Consider the following 22,717-nt stretch of genomic DNA (forward strand, 5'->3'; position numbering starts at 1 on the left):
TTTCTACCCGACAGCAGCGATATGAGAGTGAGACGGACAGATAGCTTTACTGACAGATGGAGGCTGAGTGTGCCATAAGGACTGGCAGCACATTTCTCAATGAGATTCTTGAGTCTCAATGATATATGAAACCCTCCAATTCACTGGCTATAACAGGCCTGCCCTGTCAGGGATGGGAAAATATGTGAATATCTAGCACTGGTGTGTGTGTGTGTGTGTGTGTGTGTGTGTGTGTGTGTGTGTGTGTGTGTGTGTGTGTGTGTGTGTGTGTGTGTGTGTGTGTGTGTGTGTGTGTGTGTGTGTGTGTGTGTGTGTGTGTGTGTGTGTGTGTGTGTGTGTGTGTGTGTGTGTGTGTGTGTGTGCGTGCGTGCGTGTGCGTGCGTGTGTGTGCGTTATCATCAGTAAAGCCATGGCCAGCTGCAGAAGATGGGAGGAGAGGTACCTGTATATGTGATTTTCCCAGCGACCCACCTGCATGTCTGTGTTTGCATTCAGAACAGAATCTTGATGTGTGTGTGTGTGGTGTGCATGTGTTAATCTGTAATCTGTTGCTTACTATTCCTTGTGTGTGTGTGCGTGCGTGCACGTGCAACTAATTGCATTCTATTTTCCTTGGGAAAACACCATGGTTTTTCACTCCGCTACATTTCAAAGAGAAATATTTGACTCTTTCTGAGAAGGGTCTCTTGGGATCCAAACTTACAAAGATATATTACGAATTATCCACTAATGCCCTAGTTGAAACATAATGGAAATAGCCGATCTGCAACGCATTGCTTTGTAGATTGTATGCTATTTAGTATTTTCACTACTTTCAGCATTTATTTTAGATATATTTGGGGAACCTTTCTAAACAACAATGCATTGATATTAAAAAGAAAAAGTACCTTGTAAATTGTACTTGAGTATTTACTTGAGACTATATACTTTATCCACGTGTGTGTGTGTGTGTGTGTGTGTGTGTGTGTGTGTGTGTGTGTGTGTGTGTGTGTGTGTGTGTGTGTGTGTGTGTGTGTGTGTGTGTGTGCGTGTGTGTGTGTGTGTGTGTCTCCACCTGCCTGTGTCAGCCGTGCTAATCCCTGCCGACGGGACTTGATGGACAAGACTTCGATAACATGGGACACCTGATCCCTTTGCTGCCTTTTGATCTCCACACACACACACACACACACACACACACACACACACACACACACACACACACACACACACACACACACACACACACACCCTTGTCAATGCTCCAACACTACAGACAGAGACTAGAAAAGGTGCTCACAGGTCCCAATCAGGATGGAATCTGAGAAATCGGGACGGATCCGTCTTGATCACTTGAGATAATGTGTACCGATTTTTTCTCCAAAAATCTGCCTCCTGGTGTCCCTCAACAATGCATTTGTTCCTCAACATAGTGCGAATGTGCAGGCAAACTGGAAAGTTCATCGCAATCGGACACTGCGTTCATGATTTGTGGCATTTTGTTCAAAACAGGGTTAGGGTTAACACTCCTGCAAACTTTAGATGTCAATCTTAGTCAATCAGGATGGAATATGAAAAATCAAACAGATCCGGCTTGACCACATGACTAATAGAGATCATGTGTACCAATTCGCGTGAATTTTGGATGTCTAAAAAGGAGTAACATCAAAAAATGGGTTTTACATAAGTCGGCCTCCTTGTACGCATGCCCCAGGCCCCCCACCCACTGAAATCAAAATACTAAAATCGCTAAAACAATAGAAAGCAGTAAATGAAAACATTTTAATGCTCATCTTTTCTTTTCTCTAATTACAATCTAAAATATGAACCTTCTTGTGAAAAAACAAAGTTGTCCTTTAAGCCCTCTTTTATACTTTAAGAATTAGCAAAAATATCTGATCTACAAGCTTAAAATGTGTTGTGATATATGATGCATTTCTTTTTGAATTTGGGGGAAATTGTTTGAAATCGATTTAGATCAGCACCCTAGACTTTACAGCAATTCATACATACAGTATAAAGTACAGTAGGCCTATATCGTCAAGAATACTGTACTGGGGCCTTGATAGTCTGTAGTATTAAAATATTTTCTTTTTCTTTTTCTGTGCTCTCCATCCCCATTTCTCACTCCCACTGTCATCCTGGCACAACCCGAATAAGTTGACAGGAGAATTCTGTCACTACAGCTAATATTAGATAGGAGTCTCAGAGAAATTCTCCCCTTTTTCTCTTCCCCTGTCCTCCTCTGTCATTCCCACTGATATGTCGTTCCAGAGTCCCACTAGAACTAATTAAATGCTAGGACTGAGTGGTGAAGGCATTTGCTGACAGGGAATGTCAACAGTGAACCTTCATGACAACTATTTCCATAGTCTTGGTTGGCTTTGTTAGCTAGGCAACACTGCCCTCCAGTGGTCATTGCCTGACATGCAGTTTCTCTAATTCAGTTTACATGCAGAAAGAGCCCAGCAGTTTCCTGTTTAGATCAAACAAGTGTGTTATAAAGAAAGATGCAGCCTGGCAAACAGAGAGTATCTGGTAATAAGTACTGTGTGAATAGGGTTATAGATAAACAATGTGCAAAACATTAGTATCGAATGAATGAATGAATATTTTATTTTATTGACCCATCCCATATGAGATTATCAGACACATAAAATAAATCTGTAAACAAAGACAGACATTCCAGTGCAAACTCCGCCAACAGCTAATACGATAGGCCTACATATATTCATACGGGCCTGCACATAGAATATATAAAGTTAAACATTTAATGTCAATATGTGGAATCAGCATGTGACGGCCAGGAATAATAAATATGAACTTGTAATAACTGCAGAGGGATAAAATTAACATTTAAACTCAATGAATTAAAACACCTGTACAGAGTTATCAACTGAGAAATGTAGCAACAAAATTCATCATTTCAGTGAAAAGAAATGTACATTTGGTGCAGAACAGGGAAACGGGTTGACAACCTTTTTGACATGAAGTGCCACATTTTCATTTCAAGTCACAGTGTGCTATAGCAACATTAGATTATTTAGACACCACATCAAAAATTATATTTCAAACTGATTCTAATTGTCCATATAGGCTATACATGACAACCTTTTTTGTCCCTTTGTCACATGCAGCAAAAGAGAGATCTTTCATTATTTCTTTATTCATTCCTTTTTTTTCCTCCCAGTTTCGGAATCAGATGTACCAGACACCTAGTACTCATCCAGATCAGAGAACTCAACATCCTCGCCTTAGTACTCTAAGCCTGGAACCCTGAACCGTAAACCCCTAATGCCTCCCCAGCCCTTGACAAACTGAGACCGCTTCTGAATTAAGACACCTGTACACAACTGTGCTAAAACTGTACATTCAGTGCAGAACAGTGAAACAGGGCAACCTTTTTGACATGAAGTGCCATGTCTTCATTTTCTTGAAAGTCTGCCATCAACATTACGTTTAATTATGACACCACGTCAAATAATTATATTTCCAACTGATTTTAATTGTCCATAGGCTATACATAACAACCTTTTTTTCTTTCTTGCTATTTTGTAATATTTTCTTTCAGGATGTAAAGATCATTAGAGCAATAACCCACCAGTCTCCCAGACTCCCTCAGAGCTAGCAGTTTGAATGCATGTAGAATTATGTGAAGGATGTAATTTAGATTTGAGTGAACTTAATTTAACTGACTAAACTTTTTTTTTAAATATTTAATTAGAAAAAAAAAAAAGAACAAACCTCTCTCACACACTTGCATACTGACACATACACAGAGTGTGCCATGCAGTGATCACCCTCCCCTGTGCCCAATGTTGGCATCCGTGCCTAAGGTTGTCTACCCCTGGGTTAGGATGATGAGGGCTGAGCCTATTGAAGGGGGTGATGTACTGTACATCTAACAAAGCAGAGATGGCAGTTAAATTGCACAGGGCAGGGTAAAGTTCCTGCCCACCACCACAAGACTAAAGTGTTTGAATCCTCTGCGGTGCCTCGGCTTGGGACACAATTAGCCATGTTCGGTGACAAGCTGATATGAGTGGTGGGGGCAAGCTCTGTCCCTGCACTGGATGTTCTGTCTGTCTGGTGAATTTACACATCACATGTTCCCTTCATCTGGTCTGGAGATGAATAATGTTAAATGAGCAGCTGGGGAAACAAAACGGCCTCCATCTCTCATCTGTTTACCGCTCTTTATCCCCTTCTTTTTTATCTACAACTGTCCATGTACACACATGTCTATATCTACTCAAAGCAATTCAATCCTATACCAGTAAGACGCCTAAGGGCGAAAGCGAGGTCGCGCCATGTCTTGGCCATCTGGCCAGTGATGTATATCAGACCAGTTACCCATATATGGAGACCCCTGGTACCCATAGATATTCACATATATGGGCTTAATATTGATGACATCAGGGATCTCCATATATGGGCATAAAAGGGATTCTGTTAGAGTGGTTCCCATGACATCACAACATACAATCCCTTTTATGCTCATACATGGGCGTGTATCAAAACAGCGTCCAGGTTCTGACAATGGAAGCTTGTGATTGGCTGAACCGGAGGTAGGGAGCGCTCCGTTGCATTCGCCTGGACCGTGCGCGGCGTGCGGACGTGCCGATCGAGAGCTCACTCGTGTATAGGTTATAATATAATAGGCCTACATGCGATGTTTCATAACATATAACACAAGAAATAAACATAAACATTTTATATTTATAAGGTCAAGTATTATACTTAATAATTGGGACTTCGAAGAAGTTAAGAACCATTATCATCTATCTATAAATGCGACAAATCTCTGTCTGTCTGTCTGTTTGTTTGTAATCCACGTATCTCGAGAACCGTTCGTCCCACCGGCTTCAGATTCGGCACGCGCGTTCCCCGCCGCCGCGCGGAGTGCAGTGCAGGGCCTCGACCCGACCCGACTCACGGTTTTCCGAAACTGGCGCGAAACGTTCGGAATCTCCTTAATGAATCCCCGAATGCGGAGCTGATGTCTGACATCAGAGTTTTCCGCAACCGGTACTGTGTGTGCAGAGATCTCCATATATGGGCATAAGGGGACAAAGGCAAACAGATGGTCAAAACGGGTCCTATGACAACAGGTATATTGGGGTTTGCATTAAAGGGTGGGGACAAAGGCTAACAGATGGTCAAAACGGGTCCTATGACAACAGGTATATTGGGGTTTGCATTAAAGGGGTCCGCTCCAAAAAAGAAAATAAAAGAGACAAAAACAAACATAAGACAAGCGACAAAGCGTGGGACTGGGAGGATGACTTGAATGATGCAGATTTAAGCAGGCTGTGTATTCTGCTTAACTCTCCTACTGCCAGATTATTTATTTATTTATTGGGTCTGGCGCCATCAAAAAGCGGCTTACCTTTGCGACGTTATAGTAGATAGACAGACAGACATTTATTTTTTTTTTTTAATTTTTTTTGGTTGTGCAATAGTGCACTTTGGTCTGCCAGGCAGCAGAGGGCGGCGTCATGCGAGAATGAATGTGAATTTGCCTGTTATGTGTTGAAGAAGAAGAAGACCAGTCACTGGCCACAGAGCCTTACAGCCGGAGGAAATCAACAAGGAAGTGAATTGTTCTCCGTTGATCTAACGCATAATGGATTTTTTACACCATCACCGCGGAAAATGTGTTTACAGTAGACGGCCGCGCGACCCCTCATCAGCTTACAGTCATCAGACGAACGAACCGAACGAGCGCCGTATTGGCATCGAGGTTCTGTAAAAAATGGGGCGAACGTTAACGTTCAAAGCGTGGGAAGAGTTAAAGAAGAAACAAACAAAAAGCGACAGAGATCTCATATATGGGCATAAAATGGACGCAGATAAACAGATATCTCCATATAAAATGGACGCAGATAAACAGATATCTCCATATACGGGCATAAAGGGACACAGACGGACAGATACAGTTCCGGAGGAAGCGCTGACTCATTGTGACATCACTTCATAAAAGGCTCTGACATCACGTACGCCACATGAGTCAACAAAAAATCTCTGTGAATGTGTATGTATGTATGTAATCCGAGTATCTCTAAACCATTCTTCCCACGTTCTCCATATATGGGCATAAAATGAATGCCCGTATGCGGAACTGATGTCTGACATCAGAGTTTTCCGCAACCAGTACTGTGGGCATAAGGAGACAATGGCAAACAGATGGTCAAAACGGGTCCTATGACAACAGGTATATTGGGGTTTGCATTAAAGGGTGGGGACAAAGGCTAACAGAAGGCAAACAGATGGTCCAAACGGGTCCTATGACAACAGGTATATTGGGGTTTGCATTAAAGGGTGGGGACAAAGGCTAACAGATGGTCAAAACGGGTCCTATGACAACAGGTATATTGGGGTTTGCATTAAAGGGTGGGGCAGGCATAAAATGGACGCAAATAGACAGATATCTCCATATATGGGCATATGGGCATAAAATGGACCCAGAACTATATCTGCAGTGATCTCCATATATGGACATAAAATGGACGCCGACAGACAGACAGATACAGATATCTCCATATATGGGGAACTGATGTCTGACATCAGAGTTTTCCGCAACCAGTACTGTGTGTGCAGAGATCTCCATATATGGGCATAAGGGGTATGGGCATAAAATGAATCCCCGAATGCGGAGCTGATGTCTGAGATCAGAGTTTTCCGCAACCGGTACTGTGTGTGCAGAGATCTCCATATATGGGCATAAGGGGACAATGGCAAACAGATGGTCAAAACGGGTCCTATGACAACAGGTATATTGGGGTTTGCATTAAAGGGTGGGGACAAAGGCTAACAGAAGGCAAACAGATGGTCCAAACGGGTCCTATGACAACAGGTATATTGGGGTTTGCATTAAAGGGTGGGGACAAAGGCTAACAGATGGTCAAAACGGGTCCTATGACAACAGGTATATTGGGGTTTGCATTAAAGGGTGGGGCAGGCATAAAATGGACGCAAATAGACAGATATCTCCATATATGGGCATATGGGCATAAAATGGACCCAGAACTATATCTGCAGTGATCTCCATATATGGACATAAAATGGACGCCGACAGACAGACAGATACAGATATCTCCATATATGGGCATAAATGGACACAGGCAAACAGATGGTCAAAACGGGTCCTATGACAACAGGTATAATGGGGTTTGCATTAAAGGGCGGGGCATTCATTCTCTATTTACATCGTTCCCGAGTTGGCCAGGTCGCCGACTAGACGCTCGGGCGGCCCAGCTTCTAGTAGTTATAATAGGCCTAAATTTTTACAGTAGGCATTTTGGTTTGATAAGGTTGTGGGCAGAACAATTTATCCTTGTTTGTTATTTGACTATTTTTACTTTAATTATAATTAAAGACACTTCATAGTGAATTAGTGATTATAATAAATAGCCTATGTCATGATTGCTAGATCAGATTGTGTTTATAATACAACGCCGGCGCGCCTCCGTCATCTCCACCGAAAACAAGCGCTCCCCCCTTGTTCCATTGTCAGAACCTGGACGCTGTTTTGATTCACGAGATCCCTATCTGAACCAGCCACTCAGATATATGGACATCAGAGGTCTTCATATAGGGACTGTCGGTTATGACATCACCGTAAGATTCAGGGCTTAACTCCGCCCACTTTGGCGGCCATTGCCATTGCTAGGTCTTGGATGCATCAAGATCAGTCAGTCTGTAGTTCTACTTGTTTAGCTAACTACTTACTTGTGACGATGGTGTGCAGACAGCGTATCTTCCATCTATTATATCTTTGTCTAGCAGTGACGGTGGTGTGTATCTTCCATCTTTCTAGATTCTATCTTTGTCTAGCAATGGTACGTGCTGCGTTGTGGGATGTGAAGTCAGCGATAAAAACGGCGGAGTTACAATGTTCACATTTCCAGCTTGGAAGAGAACCTTTGGCGAACAGATGGATGATATAACCAAGAGATGTCGTATGGCTTGGGTGTCTGCTGTAAGAAGAAACAAAATAACCTTTGAAGATATTCCCACACACTTGGTTTTACTGTTTATAGGGAATGTTATATTATTATAAACCGATCTTTATTTCCAAAGCAATGGATGAATGTGATGGCTGTTCTGATCTGCTTGTGCTCTTTCTGCGGTCATGCATGGACAGCCGAAGTCGCGATTTTAGCGTGATATCTTTTTATTGGGAGACAATAATGAGCACCAGCAAATGAAAGCAGACATTCCAGTGAATATGGACACGTTTAAATCTTTTTTTTTTATGAAAATTTACGGAGTAATGGCCGAGTCAAATTGCAAGTGGTCTTGGCAGTGGCCCAATAACTGGCTGTGCTGTAGGCACGCTATGTGGTGTAAAGTAATTAAGTATATTTACTTAAGTACTGTACTTAAGTACACTTTTGAGTTATGTACTTTGCCAATATTTTTACTTCTTCTCCACTACATCTCTGATCCAAATATTGTAGGCCTACTTTTACTCCACTGCATTTATTTCAAAACTTTAGTTAGTAATGCTAGGCCTACTATACTTTGTAGATTTTGATTATTATTACAAAACATCATTAACCACTTCAGCATATACATATATTTTGACCATTTGAAAATAGCCGATCTACAAGCTCACAATGTTAGATCCATGCTATTTTCAAAAGATGTTTTGATAACTTGAAAGGGACATTCTGCACAATGAGTAGGCCTACTTTTACTGTTGGTACTTTAAGTACATTTTGATACCATTACCAATACTTTTATACTTTTACTCATGTAAATTTTGAATAGGCCTACTACTGGACTTCGACTTGTAATAGAGTAGCCTACACTTGCATTGACCAATCCATCTTGTCTACAGCCAGCGAACTGTCATTGCTGTTCTCCGGTCATCGCTTCCTTTTATCCAAGAGTCTCACAAGAAAGATAGGCTAGCAACGAACATGGCGGGCGGAAATGGCCGATTTTTGCAAGGCCACGCCCAGTCCTCACCCCCTATATGTGCATAAAAGGGATTATGGGGAATACCTAGTATGGACTTTTACATAGGTGATGTCACCTGTGATATCACCTGTGATGTCACAGTGATGTGTCAGGGGAACCACAGTGTCAGGCGTGACCTTCAGAGATACAAGGATATACGTGGACAAGGTGTGCCGGTTTTCATAGTAAACTTGCTACCTACAGTCGCAATCAGGTCGTACTTGTTGGTGTTGGCATTACACTGTTTTTTTTAAGGGTTTTCCTATTGGATGACGTAAACACAGTTTTTTTCAAGGGTCAAACCGTGTTTTTTCATTTACTTTTTTCATTTATTTTTAATAATTTATTCATTGTATTAGATTTTTCTTTTTTTTTTTTTCATTTTCGAAAATAATTATTAAAAATAAATTAAAAAAGTAAATGAAAAAACACAACCTGCTTACATATCCAGACGGTATCCAGAGTCACCAGAAAAAAGAACAAGTGTTTTTGATGAATCTATCATGGTTAAAATTGTTTGAAGTTTGAAGTTACAATGGGGTTGTATAGGAAGGGGCGTGTCTGATGAAAATTAATATTAAATATCTAAATACTGAATCAAGCAACTTAACCCTTAAGTTCTGGTTCAGATTCACTTCACCTTCGTTCTGTCCGGGGGTTATTTGGTTTAAAAAACAACACTAATATAAATTTTAACTTAACAAATCATCATCATACATTGACTTTGTCTCAATTCCAAACAATTCATATGATATATATGGTAAATGTTTGCATTTATGCTTTGCTATATCACATTAAACACTGAAAGATCTATACTGATAGCTGAAATTCATGTAAAATAAGAGCCGAACACACATGTGAATGTAAGGGTGGCCCAACTCACATTAACCGCCAGTGTTTAAACTGGTACCTTTGTCATTACCTTGTTACTGAATTTGCCAATAAATAATTGTAAATACACCTTTTTGGTTGGTTGTATATTATTAAGTATTATCATTAGCAGATTGTATAATTATAAGTTTCCGACAACGCCACCTCGTTTAAAGAGGAAAATAAGTGCACAAAAGGCACAACCTTTAGGGACACACAAGTTCGTTTACGGAACACCAGAGCAATATAAATCATGAGGAGAGAATGACCAGGACGACAGTTTAGAAAAGTATAACAATCTTTATTACTAGGTTACAGCGGCCTCTATCACGCCAAAAACACAATAATAAAATAAAAGGGAACCCTAAAATCCTACGGCGCCAACTAACTAAAAAACTAAAAATAAGAGCACTGTCAACAATAAAACATTAATTCAAACCCCCCTTCTTTCTCTTATCGTAACGTTCTTGGTGACAATTAAAGTGCACTTAGTTTAGGGTACCGGCTCGTTAAGGCCTCAAATCGTAATAGTATAATAATTACGATAATTAATTATAATGCAAGGAGCGCAGATTTAAGGACGAATAAATGTTATATAACTAAGCAGATATGAAATAATAGGCAGAGTATCGTTTCAGCAGGTGGGAATAGTGACTTCTACAGCAGGTGGGATGGCACACACAGCGGCACACAGCTCATCTTTGGTCATCTACGTCTTTAGTCCACCGTTCTGTGAATACAAAGAATACGCCAGTATCCTTGTCGTGACGACTATACAGCTCAACTCTAGGCCAGTGACTTTAGTGACAGTGGTGTACAGGATTGGATACTCACACGCAGGCAGGCTTGTGACCTGCCGCTGCGAATAGTTCACACGACACCACAGTAGTCACAACGACCCCTCTCGTTAGCCGGGTAGCCGGTTCGGCTCGTCAGGACCCTCTCGCTCGTCTCTGGATGGCCGGACCCTGCCTGGTACCGCTGACACCCGGATCACCGTCTGGAATCCGCTGGGTTTGTAAGGTAAAGCGCTACTCGGTCCTAGCACTTTAGTTCAATAAGGTTCAGTTCAGTTACTGCCTGGCTCGGCCTGTGCCTGTCTCTCTGCTCATCACAGCCGGCCACCTGAGTCACTTCCCTCAGCCTGCTCCACACACACGTCTGCGCCCCTTGCTTGTCAACCTAGACTGAGCCTGGCGTTCCTCTTAAAGGGCCGCCTCCCACTCTGCCAGCCGCCCATTGGCTGGTCATGACGTCAGTCCCCCATACATTGGGCAGCACCGGCGTCTAGTTATCCTATCAGTTCGCAGTCAGACTCACACATGGAAAGAGAGGAGGTTGTTAGAGGGAGACAGCAATATAGCATTATCACAACGAAACATATTAGAGAAATTATACAAAACATGCAAACAAAAGAAAATAATCGTAAAAACAAACAATTATTAAAGAAAATAAAAAATAAAAAGGATAACGCTACTTCCACCCCCTCACATGAACATGGGAACACACATTAATGTCACATACTGTATGAATGTACACTTGTACGTATACACTAGGAAGCAACAGCTTCTTGCACCTTCTGCAAGTAGTCTGTCTTCCTGTCTGCTGTTGTAGGACACACTGAACAGCGCTTTCTCTTGCCAAATGCTTCAACTCTAAGTTCACTGTTTATTTTACCATTTCTATCATTTGGAATGTTTGGAATTCACCGTTTGTCAGCCTTCTGATTGGTACCTGAGACTCCCTGACTGGCCAGCCAGAAAAAGCATTCACTTTTCGCTACCGGGGGTGGAGTTATGCAGTGGGAGAAAGTCGCTTCAGTCTTTCACCGCGGTGCCGTGATGCGGAGCACGGCCGGGTCGCAGTACGGCGCTGTGCGGTCATAGCGATTTCGATAATTATAATGAATAAGCTTCTCTCCATCTCTCTGTCCTCTGCCTGTTTCAGAGGATTAAACTAATTAAAACATGTATTTTGGGGGGAAAACCCCTGTTTTGCAATGTAACTACTGTACTTTTTTGTTCCCTTTTTATTAATATCACGTAGATGTTTTTCTTTTGGTACTTTAAATAGCAATAATGACTTGAGGCTATGAAAAATCATTTTTCCCCCATTCATTGTCAATATAAAAACAATCTGCCCTGGTTTTTCTGTCCCACTGGGATTAAACTAATTAAAACATGTATTTTCGGGGGAAAACCCCTGTTTTGCAATGTAACTATTGTACTTTTTTGTTCCCTTTTTATTAACATCACGTAGATGTTTTTCTTTTGGTACTTTAAATAGCAATAATGAGGCTATGAAAAAAAATGTTTTACATGTTAATCACAGAAGAATCTTTAAGGCCAGTGAGTTTCAGGTGGAAAAAAATATAAACTTCTACCTTTTTCTTTCAAATGAAAATGTAAAACGGGTCAAAATAACCCGAACAGAACTTAAGGGTTAAAGGAACCTGGATATTTGTAAAGAATCTCTCCCAACCAGACGCACCACGGTGGATTTGAACATCAATCAAGACAAGCACCACCTGCTTCTCTTAATACTAAAATACATATTAACCACAACAAGTTGTGAGCTTGTAGATCTGCTATTTTTGCCACGTGAATGGGGGTTATCAGGTATACTGTGTTACCACAGTATCTCCAAAATCTTTGGAATGAGGGTATTATTGTTTTATTATTGTTTGAGGTTGTGGTTGCTATCATTGAAAGGTTGCTTTACTCTGTCTCCAGCACTCAGAAAAAGCATCTTCTAGTTGTGGGCTCGCCTAAAGGCGAGCACACGTATGTTATCTTCATTATTTATTTATTTCTATACTAGTCAGTATCCTAAAACTTTGGCGCGCTTCATCTCCTAAACGCTTACACCTTTCAACACCATTCAAATTTTTATGTGTTCAGCTTACTGAGGACAAGTGTGCGTGTATTTTTCTTTTTGAAATGTTTTGTAGTTTAATTATAAAAAAATAAAAATGTTTAACTTTAAGCACCCAATGCATTTCCAATGGGTCCCCAGAGTGGAGAGAAGGATAATAGACCCATGTTTATGTTAAGGCGCTGTGGCTGCAGTGTTCACACTTCAGATATGCTATCTATATCATTGCGTTCACACAGGTCTGCTCTCTGATTTGATCCAAATGTCTAAGCTGTGTGATGTATAAAACTATAGTTATAGTTAAAACTATAAATAAATGTCCCTCTCCACTCTACTGATTACACAGCTGTGATCAAGAATCAAGTCCGGGCGATGGGATGTAAATCCCATAGCCATATATCCTAGAGCCCGCAGGGACAGTCAGCCATATTAGTGGTTGTTGTTGGTTGTCAGGGAGATATCAAAACCAATGCATTTCCAAGTCAGATCCACAAACACAATAAAAGCCATGCTCCACTCCTCAGTCTGGAGTGGCCACATAGAAGAACGCCTTGGTTATAGACATAGTGGAGGACATATGTGATCTGGGATTGTTAGCCTACAGTATATGCACTCAATATACTCCACTACAGTTGGAGTCCATTTGACAGTTGCTGGTTCCCAAACACAGAATCAAAAATGTAGATCTAGAACACATATAATATGTACAGTACAGTAAGGTTCAGTAGAGTACAGTAAAAGTACAGTAAGGTTCAGTAGAGTACAGTAAAGTACAGTAAGGTACAGAAAGGTACAGTACAGAAAGGTACAGTAGAGTACAGTACAGTAAGGTACAGTAAAGTACAATACAGTACAGTAAGGTACAGTAGAGTACAGTAAAGTACAATAAAGTACAGTAAAGTAGAATAAAGTACAGTAAGGTACAGTGGAGTACAGTAAAGTACAGTAGAGTACAGTAAAGTACAGTATAGTAAGGTACAGTAGAGTACAGTACAGTAAGGTACAGTACGGTACAGTAGAGTACAGTATAGTATAGTACAGTAAGGTACAGTACAGTACAGTAAGGTACAGTAGAGTACAGTACAGTAAGGTACAGTAGAGTACAGTAAAGTACAGTAAGTTACAGTAGAATACAGTAAAGTACAGTACAGTAGAGTACAGTAAAGTACAGTAAGTTACAGTACAGTACAGTACAGTACAGTACAGTAAGGTGCAGTACAGTATAGTAAGGTACAGTACAATACTGTAAGGTACTGTACCTTACAGTACCTTAAAGTATCCTATTTGTTGGGTTGGAACCGAGCCCACACTGTTTCGAAGGAACAGTATTTCTAGTTGTATAAAATATCTCAATTAATAGATTCAGTTTGTCAAGTATTCACTGTTGGTTGCTGTTAGGATTTGTTTTTACATGGAGAATATGGCTTGTTTACTTATAGCGGTTCACTAGTGCAATGTGTTAAAATATGCAAGTCACAGACTGGTGGTGCAACAAAGGACATTCATCAATAAAAGAAAAAGAAAAAAGATTATTCCACTGTCATGCCTGCTCCATTGTGTTTTAATCATAATCAAAGTATTTTGGATTGATTAACATCTGATTCATTGTTTGTTAGATCAAAGATTAACATGATCAAACACAGGAGGAGCAGCTGCTCCAGAGTTCAATGGACCCACCAAGGGCTTCACACTTTCTGGGTGTGTCTCTTTGAGCATTATTAGTCAATTTTTGGCTGAAAGAGCCATTGGCTTTATCTAGGTGGCAATCCACATTTAATGATGTTTTTACTTTTTTACCTCTTCTACTCAAATATTTTTGCCTTTAATGATAGTGAACAGTAGTCTGACAGGAAAATGGGGCGAGAGAGAATGTCGTCGGGATCGAGAGTCGAACCCGGGACACGCTCTCAGTCGTTAGCAGCCTAGGTACCTTGACCACTACACTAGCCGCCCAGGCCTTCTACTCAACTCTGTCTACATTAATGACATTTTCTTCAGGTGTGAATTGCCATTGATTACTCTCAACAATGATGATCAATGACATGTGGCAGTGATTATGATGGAGCCGTTGCTTTTGGCTTTATTGGTCCTAGAGATGATGACAGAGAGGGGGCTGTTGATATTGATATTGTTACATTGTTTTTGAATTTGGATTATTGACTGATTTAAATTTGGATCAGGAGTCAGGACCACTACACCAGAGTTAGAATCTGTAGTACCTCAGCGGAGAGTGACACACACACACACACACACACACACACACACACACACACACACACACACACACACACACACACACACACACACACACACACAGACACACACACACACACACACACACACACAGAAAACCAATAATGCATATCTCTGCTTTCGGGCAAAAAAAACAAACTCCAAAATGTTAAAGAGGTGGTGCCATAGTTTTGTACTTTTTCTGTTTTGTATGTGTCTATGAAGTTAACATTACTCTGCATGGGCTGGGATTATGTGTATTGTGTGTACTGTGTATTGTTGGTCACTTCCTGAAAGCTGAGAGCCTCTGAGTCAAAAGGCCCAACTGAAAAACACTGAGTTAATGACATCATATAATCAACTCCTCCCCCTTTACCATACACCCAACATTGTGGGTGTGGCTAACTTCAGCTGGGTCACCACCCACCCGGCAACCAGGCATAATGAACTGGTGGGTGCAAAACATAATTTTAACACTTTCTGTAGACTTTTTTGGAAAACATCTTCCTCCTAGTATAATCATGGCACCACATCTTAAAAATGTCAGGAAATGAAAAAAATTAAAACTAAATATAAGTTTTTCAGGAAATAAAGAAAACCATATATTTTCAAAACAAAGCAATACTGGCTCATTAAAGTTGGTATTGTGACTTTAGGCTATATATAGTCAGATACTTGCATGTGTCATTGTATTATCACCACCACCGTTTTCTTCCATCACCTCCTAAAAACGAGGAATTACTTCTTCCCGGTTACATCATCGACGTGTCAGGTGACGTACCGGCAACCCCAGAAGTGGTGACCCATAGGCTAGCGAACCGCGCCATCCAGTATCAAAAAAACATATATCGGGATACTCGAGTTTGGCGGTGCGGGACATTCGGCGATAGCTTGGGAAACTCGGGTTATAGGCAGACAATGAGTTAATCTCCTTTTCCACTGCCACTGCCCCCCCCCCCCCCCCCCCCCCTTCTTCTTGTCTTTTTTTCTTGATTCTTTTTCCTGCTTGGCCCTGTTATCGCTGCTTGCAGCTATATTTAGCTATATATAACTATGAGATGCTCTAATGAGCTGGTTTGTAAACTAGTCAGGCTGGACAGGCCTAGCCTGGTTAATAAACCAGACCGCACACGCAGTGAGGAATTGGTATGAGCAACGCCAGGCTAGGACAGGCCCCGCCTATGGGCTAGAAACGGTCCTGATATTTTCTAGACTCAACATCATGGTCAGGTTTTCCTTTTTTTTTTTTTTTTTTGCTCTCCCAAACTGAGAGGAACGTGCATCGGCCTGACCCCCTCTGTGCTCGTGGCTCGTCCCGGAGGCTATACGTCCTCGTCAGCACCCTTGAAGTAGCCTAGTGTTGTTATATATAAGGGAACCCATTTTGCTCAGTAGTGCTACTAGTGGCCAAAGACTCTGCTGCAATCCAACTTCAAAATTAAGAACAATTCACGAATAATCCGTTTTTGTCTATTGAGCTGCATTTGAGTCAACAAAAGCACACACGAGATATAACATCAAAACGGGAGCTCGCCACCTTTTATATGACCATTCACCCAAACTACAAAGCCCTTCCTGAAAACTATTTAAATGCAAACTGTATACGTTTTCCACTCCAAAGCTCAATGAGAAGCTCAAGAGATAGTCATGTACTGTACTGTAGCTGACTGAGCAGTGCAAGTTGGCTGATATGTGACTGCTACTACTGAGCAGCCGGAGGTTAATTGGATCAGCCATATGGTTTTCTGAGACATGCAGACAGAGTCAGTGGTCACTGGGATTAGAATTTAGCTGCCTACACAGACTTACTCGGCCTACTACTGCAAAAGGTCCCACAACTAAGGTATACAAATAAAAGAATCACAATAGTAATGTAAACATCCACAAAAAAAACTCTTTTCTGTAATACCATTGATATGGGATCTTGCCGTCTCTTTAATTCCCCCATGCCTTATTCATAAACATACAGTATGGCATGCCTAATGCCTTATACATAAACATACCAGATTTGTCCGCTGACAGAGTTTGTCCATGACCACAACACAAGCCAATTCTGATCAAGATGTAATCATCAGATTTTATGATTCGATTCGATTCGAAAATGCCACAAATCATGAACTGATCTGAGTTGCAATCACATATTGAAGGGCCTCTAAACAAAGCAGACAATATAGGCATGTACAGATGTTTTGGAACCACTTCGTAAGGCAGTCTGTCATTGTGCTTAAAATAATAGTTGAGATATATATACAGTATGTGTGTATATAGCATTTGTCTTTGTATTGACAGCTTTATGCACTGCAACCAGGGCTTGACATTAACTTGAGGCACTTGTCCTTTGGACAAGTACATTTCCCATTCACTTGTCCGGGCACAAAAGTCACAAAAAATGAGACATTTCACAGTAATAGGAGTCAGACATTGAAATAGAATAAATAACAAAAGGACTGCTAACGACCCCCCTCCACTTATAATATCGGCAGACATGAAGCAGAAAGGTACATTTTGAATGAACTTGTCCGGAAAGATGTATTACTTGTCCCGGACAACAGGACAATGTCATGCCCTGACTGCAACCCTACTATAACATCCCTCTGTGTATGTATAGTTGTTGTTCTTTCTGACAGTCATATCATGCACTGACATATTTGCTCAGGTTACATATCGCACTTGAACAAGCATCACAGTCATCGAATCTGAGCCTTCAACAACTACTTCTGTTTTCTGATTTCTTTCCCATAAATTGAAATGCAGATGTCACTTTAGTCAGTGTTCCTATGGAAACACTAGCTAGTTGAGCAGTCGTTGTGGCTGGAGCTCTACTTAGATCTTTTCCTCTTGCCATCTTGATCCAAATGTGGGCCTGCTCAGCATTTCTACTCACCTGCTGTGTTCTGAGCCAACTCTCTGTCAATACTGTTGGGAAATCCCTGCGGGAGTACATTTTTTGTTCACCGGGGCAGATTTCTAAAGGGGTACGTGTAATCTTGGATGCTGTTCAAGTTCTTCTCAAGCCACACAGCAGATTTTGACATGAATGTCAAATCAACTTGGCGGAAGTACGAGCATGTGACACTATTGGATTCTAGTGATAAGGACATTAAGCCAAATCAATTCATTCACATTGTAATTCATTATACCATTCATTAAGGAAATAGATTCATAATCATATATTTCACCACAGAGTCCTCATTTGCAAGTAAACAGTTTTGCTAGAAAGGGATGGTCTGTGTCCTTGTTTACAGCAATGTTACATATTTATTTAATGTTGATCAAAAAAGCTGTCTGATAGAATAAATAAGGCTAAACAAATGTGATAAGCAACATTTTGCACAGCGGGGGCATCCCTCTATTCAGAAACACCCCTACTTAGAAAGGTCACCAGCACTTTCGCCTATAACATTTTCGCCTTCACGCATTTGGTCTTTTCGCGTGGCTTTTTCACCGTGGAGGAGAGCCTTTTCACCAGGCCTGTCTGGTCGATTCACCGCTGTTGAAGAGCCATTTTGCCTACCCTCAGACTGTCCATGTTTGCTTGCCAGTGGTGTTACCTGTCAAACAACGGTGACGGCTATCCTATGCAATGCCACTCCATAGAAATCACATTAATAGGCTACAGATTAGAAGTTAAAACTATTGGAATCATTTAGGGCTTTGCACAGGGCAAAAAGTCCACAGTCCGGTCCTCCTAAAGCACGATGTTATTTCTCTCTGATGCGTATGCAGAGAGCACAGACTGGGCAGCTCAGAGTGCCAGTGGCGTCAGTAAAAAAAAAGCTAAGGTATGGCAACATAAAACTAACCCTAACTCTACCCCCAACCCTAAACCTAACCTCAGAAAACTTTACCTCAGTAACTAACCTGCCGACGCTAAGTAACTAACCTGCCTTACGCTAAGTAACTAACCTGCCTTACGCTAAATAACTAACCTGCCTTACGCTAAGTAACTAACCTGCCGACGCGTCGGAACAGCGGATAGTCGGGATAGTGAGCGGACCCCCCTGTGGATAAGGTATGGCAACATGTTGCCATACCTTAGCTTTTTCTGAACTGACGCCACTGGACACCACTGTCACAGTCAAAATAATATGTAAATGACAAGGGTAATATGGAACCATGGACAGCGTGGGCGAAATGGCTCTTCAACGGCGGTGAAACGGCCAGATAGGTTAGGTGAAAACACTCTCCTCCACGGCAAAAGTGCCCCGCGAAAAGACCTGGCGAAAATGTTAAAGGCGATTAAGCCTGACACCCTTAGAAACACCCCTATTCAGAAATACCCCCACTGAGGTTAGGGTTATGCTGCATTCACACTGAGAGAAGCCAAGCTAATGGTTGGCTTAATTGGGAATTCAATGTAATCTCTATGCAAACCAGCTTTTAAAATTCCCAAGCTTTTTTCAAGCTTGGAAATTTTAAAAGCTGGTTTGCATAGAGATTACATTGAATTACCAAGCCAACCATTAGCTTGGCTTCTCTCATTGTGAATGCAGCATTAGGGTTTAGGTTAGGGTTAGGTGACACCTCTATTTAGAATAATGGAAGTCAATCTTCTGAATGAGGTGTTCCTGAACCTGCCCTTGGTTGGATATACTTTGACAACCGCAAATGCCCGGATAAATTATATTCTATTATACAGCTATATGAATTCTATATTGTTTTATTAACATTGTATAGCTGCCCAGTGTGAAGTGGTGAAGCTCAATTTTGCTAATGGAGATAAAAAGTGAACAGCAGCACCTTCAGTGCCCAATGCCAATATAAAGCTTTTTCACAGTGGATGTAAAATAATTTATCTCATAAGCAAAAGAAAAGCCTTAATCTTTGGCAAATGTGAAGTTTAGGTCTATTACATGACATAAACAATGGGGCTGTTAAGTATGACATCATTTTGTAGGCAGAGGAGAATTTCTGCCCCCAGTTTCCTCGAATCTTTTTACTATTTTTACTATTTACACATTTTTCTTCTCTTTGTTGTTGAAAGGAAAGTGTTAGAATTATACTTTAGTCGTTATTTTTGTCTCGGATCTGTTGAAATAGCGAGGGACAGAAAATGCTCTGGGGGCAGAGTTCTCCTCTGCCTACAAAATGATGTCACAGCTTAAAAGCCCCATAGCCTATCTTCAGGGGGGTTTTCTCAGGAAACCCTTAAGCATAGGAAAAGCCTATTATGCTTGTTATGTCTGTCCACTAACCATCTCATGGTGTGTAATGCTTTAAGTTTAAATCAAGGTAACTGGACTGTTACCAGGAATAGCTCAGCTCTTACCCTGCCCTGCCTGCATCTAAGAATGCCAACCTAACCTATAACTAAAAACTGCAGCCAGTCAAATGAGTCAGTCATTGATTGCCCCTCTCATTGGATCAGCTGGTTGTCAGTTAGGTGGGAGCCAATGGCTGCATTCTCTGAAACGCTGGACCCGAGGAGGATGCTGTTTATCGAATTATCCCCTTTACTTTCTCTATCAGTGTCTCAAGTGGAGTTGGAGGAGGGTGCTTTGTGTGTGCGCATGCCGAGACGAGGCGCAACTGCGGGGAAATTAGCTGTTTGGTTGCAGCGAACACCGCGTCTCTTGGAATTGACCTTAGTTAGATCACAGAATACGCTCTGTTTATTTCTCATCCGTTGGAGAGCGAGCAAAACGGACATAAAACGGTGGTCGATGGAGTTGAATGTGTTGCTGCCGTGACTCGCACCGCCTCCTCCACCTGCAGCTGCAGAGCCGCGCGCTCACGACACCAGAAAACGCACGTCAAGGCGACAGCCGTCGTTTGTTACCCCGGCCCGGTTCGGTTGAATCTCGGTCGCAAAGATGGGAACCGTACTCTCCATTTCCCCGACGTCCAAGAAGGGGGCTATAATGGACCTCGAAGCCTCGAAGGAGAACGGAGGAGTCAACAATAAAAACGACAAGAGCATCAAGCGGCACTCGATGATCGTCTCCACGCTCACGTGGAAGAGGCTGGTGCCCAATTCGGCCAAGAAGAAAAGTGCCAAGAAAGTCAACCCCACCAACCCCCTGCCGCCTATCATCCAGAACGTGGCTCAGCTCAACAACGAAAACCTGAAGAAATCGCACCATCAAAACGAAGAGAAGAAACAACCCAAAGCGCCCATCCCCGTGCCCGTTCCCACGGTTCCTCCGCCCCAGAACAACCTCCAGTCCGCACCGGGTACCCAGGTGGTGGTGGGCCAGACCGGCAAGCTCTCCACGGTCCAGAAGCAGCCCAGCAGCCTCTCCCTGCTCTCCCCGAGGCGGGTGGTCATCCAGGCCAGCACCGGCGAGCTGCTGCGCTGCCTGGGGAGCTTCATGTGCCGGCGGTGCCACAAGGTGAAGGAGCTAACGAGCGGCGACGTGATTCTGTGGTTCCGCAACGTCGATCGCACTCTGCTGATCCAGGGCTGGCAGGACCAAGGGTTTATCACGCCGGCCAACCTGGTGTTCGTGTACCTGCTGTGCCAGGACGCCGTGACGGACGATATTGACAGTGCGAACGAGCTGCACGGCGCCTTCCTGAGCTGCCTCTACCTCGCCTACTCCTACATGGGCAACGAGATCTCCTACCCGCTCAAGCCGTTCATGATCGAGGCCAACAGGGACGTTTTCTGGGAGAGGTCGCTGGGCATCATCAACAGGATGAGCAGCAAAATGCTGCTGTTGAATTCAGACCCGCACTTTTTCACCGAGGTGTTTCAGGACCTCAAGAACCAACAAGAGATCAGTGATTCAAATTTGGACCGTTGATTATTTAAGTCCCGTGGGTGATGAGAGAAAATGGCAATGGATTTTTCTTGGAATATCTCAAAATCCCTGGATGGTGATTTTGAATGTAAATGCTCATGTTCGAGGGTGACCACCTTTTCCATTATAGGTAGAATATAACTACGTCTAAAACACAGCAGGCTTTTATAGGCCTATTTCAAGATGGTGTTTAGACTACAGTTTAGGAGACATCGTTCACTGCATGCCAACAGTACACGAAATATCCCCATTTGTAATCCTTTGATTGAAATTGAGACAACCGTGAATGGTTTGTAAAGCTAGTAGCTACACCTGTAAATTAGGCTATAGTATCTCAAATCGATCAAAACGCGATTGAAGTCATTCAATCATTAAACAATCATGTCCAGAGATAATGAACGATTAGCCTACTTTGGGCTTTAAACTAAGTGGATGCTAAAGATGAAGCGAGTTTTCTCGAGCAACGAGAATAGCAACAGGCATGCTTTTTTTGGGACATACGGAGCTGTCCAGGGTGCTGACCTGTGAAGGTGATTATAACCCCTTGTCCCTCCTAGACACGCTATAAATACTGTAGGACATCACCACTGCAGGGCCAAATGATACTTAACGGGGCCAAAGCCAACTTAATATAAAATATAATATAATAGATGCTTATAACAACTTAGTTGTAAACAGAGGAATGAGTCACACATTTTAACCCATACTCCAACTCGTAAATTATCTCTGATGATGGTGAGATGCAACAGGTATCAGATAAACTGTGTTTTTAGGTTTCCAGTGAAATAATTAATAATGCACTGATGCAAAAACTAGCCTAAATGCTATTTAAAAATCATCAATTCTATAATAAGTGGGTTGTTGATTCAGTGTTTCAATGAGAGATTGTGAGCAGTTAAAATGTGTATGGATGTATGTATATAAAATAGAGCTATTGAAGGGGAATGGCATACCCCTTCAATATCCCACAGTCCCTTGGACTAAAAGATAAAATTAACACTGAGGATTGTAATGTGTATAATCTGCCAATGGCCTCTGAAATGTTTTGTTTT

At 41.9% G+C, this 22,717-nt stretch overlaps 1 protein-coding gene across 1 annotated transcript; it reads left to right on the plus strand.

Moving 5' to 3' along the window:
* Window positions 1-20,735: 20,735 nt before the first annotated feature.
* cdk5r2b (cyclin dependent kinase 5, regulatory subunit 2b (p39)) lies at window positions 20,736-21,668 on the plus strand (the record flags this gene model as incomplete). Its single annotated transcript, XM_080753779.1, has 1 exon — window positions 20,736-21,668. One exon carries the CDS (start codon window positions 20,736-20,738, stop codon window positions 21,666-21,668), a length of 933 nt encoding a protein of 310 aa, XP_080609905.1.
* Window positions 21,669-22,717: the final 1,049 nt, after the last annotated feature.

This window comes from Nannobrachium achirus (genome assembly GCF_963921795.1).
Source record: "Nannobrachium achirus genome assembly, chromosome: 22".
Classification (NCBI taxonomy): domain Eukaryota; kingdom Metazoa; phylum Chordata; class Actinopteri; order Myctophiformes; family Myctophidae; genus Nannobrachium; species Nannobrachium achirus.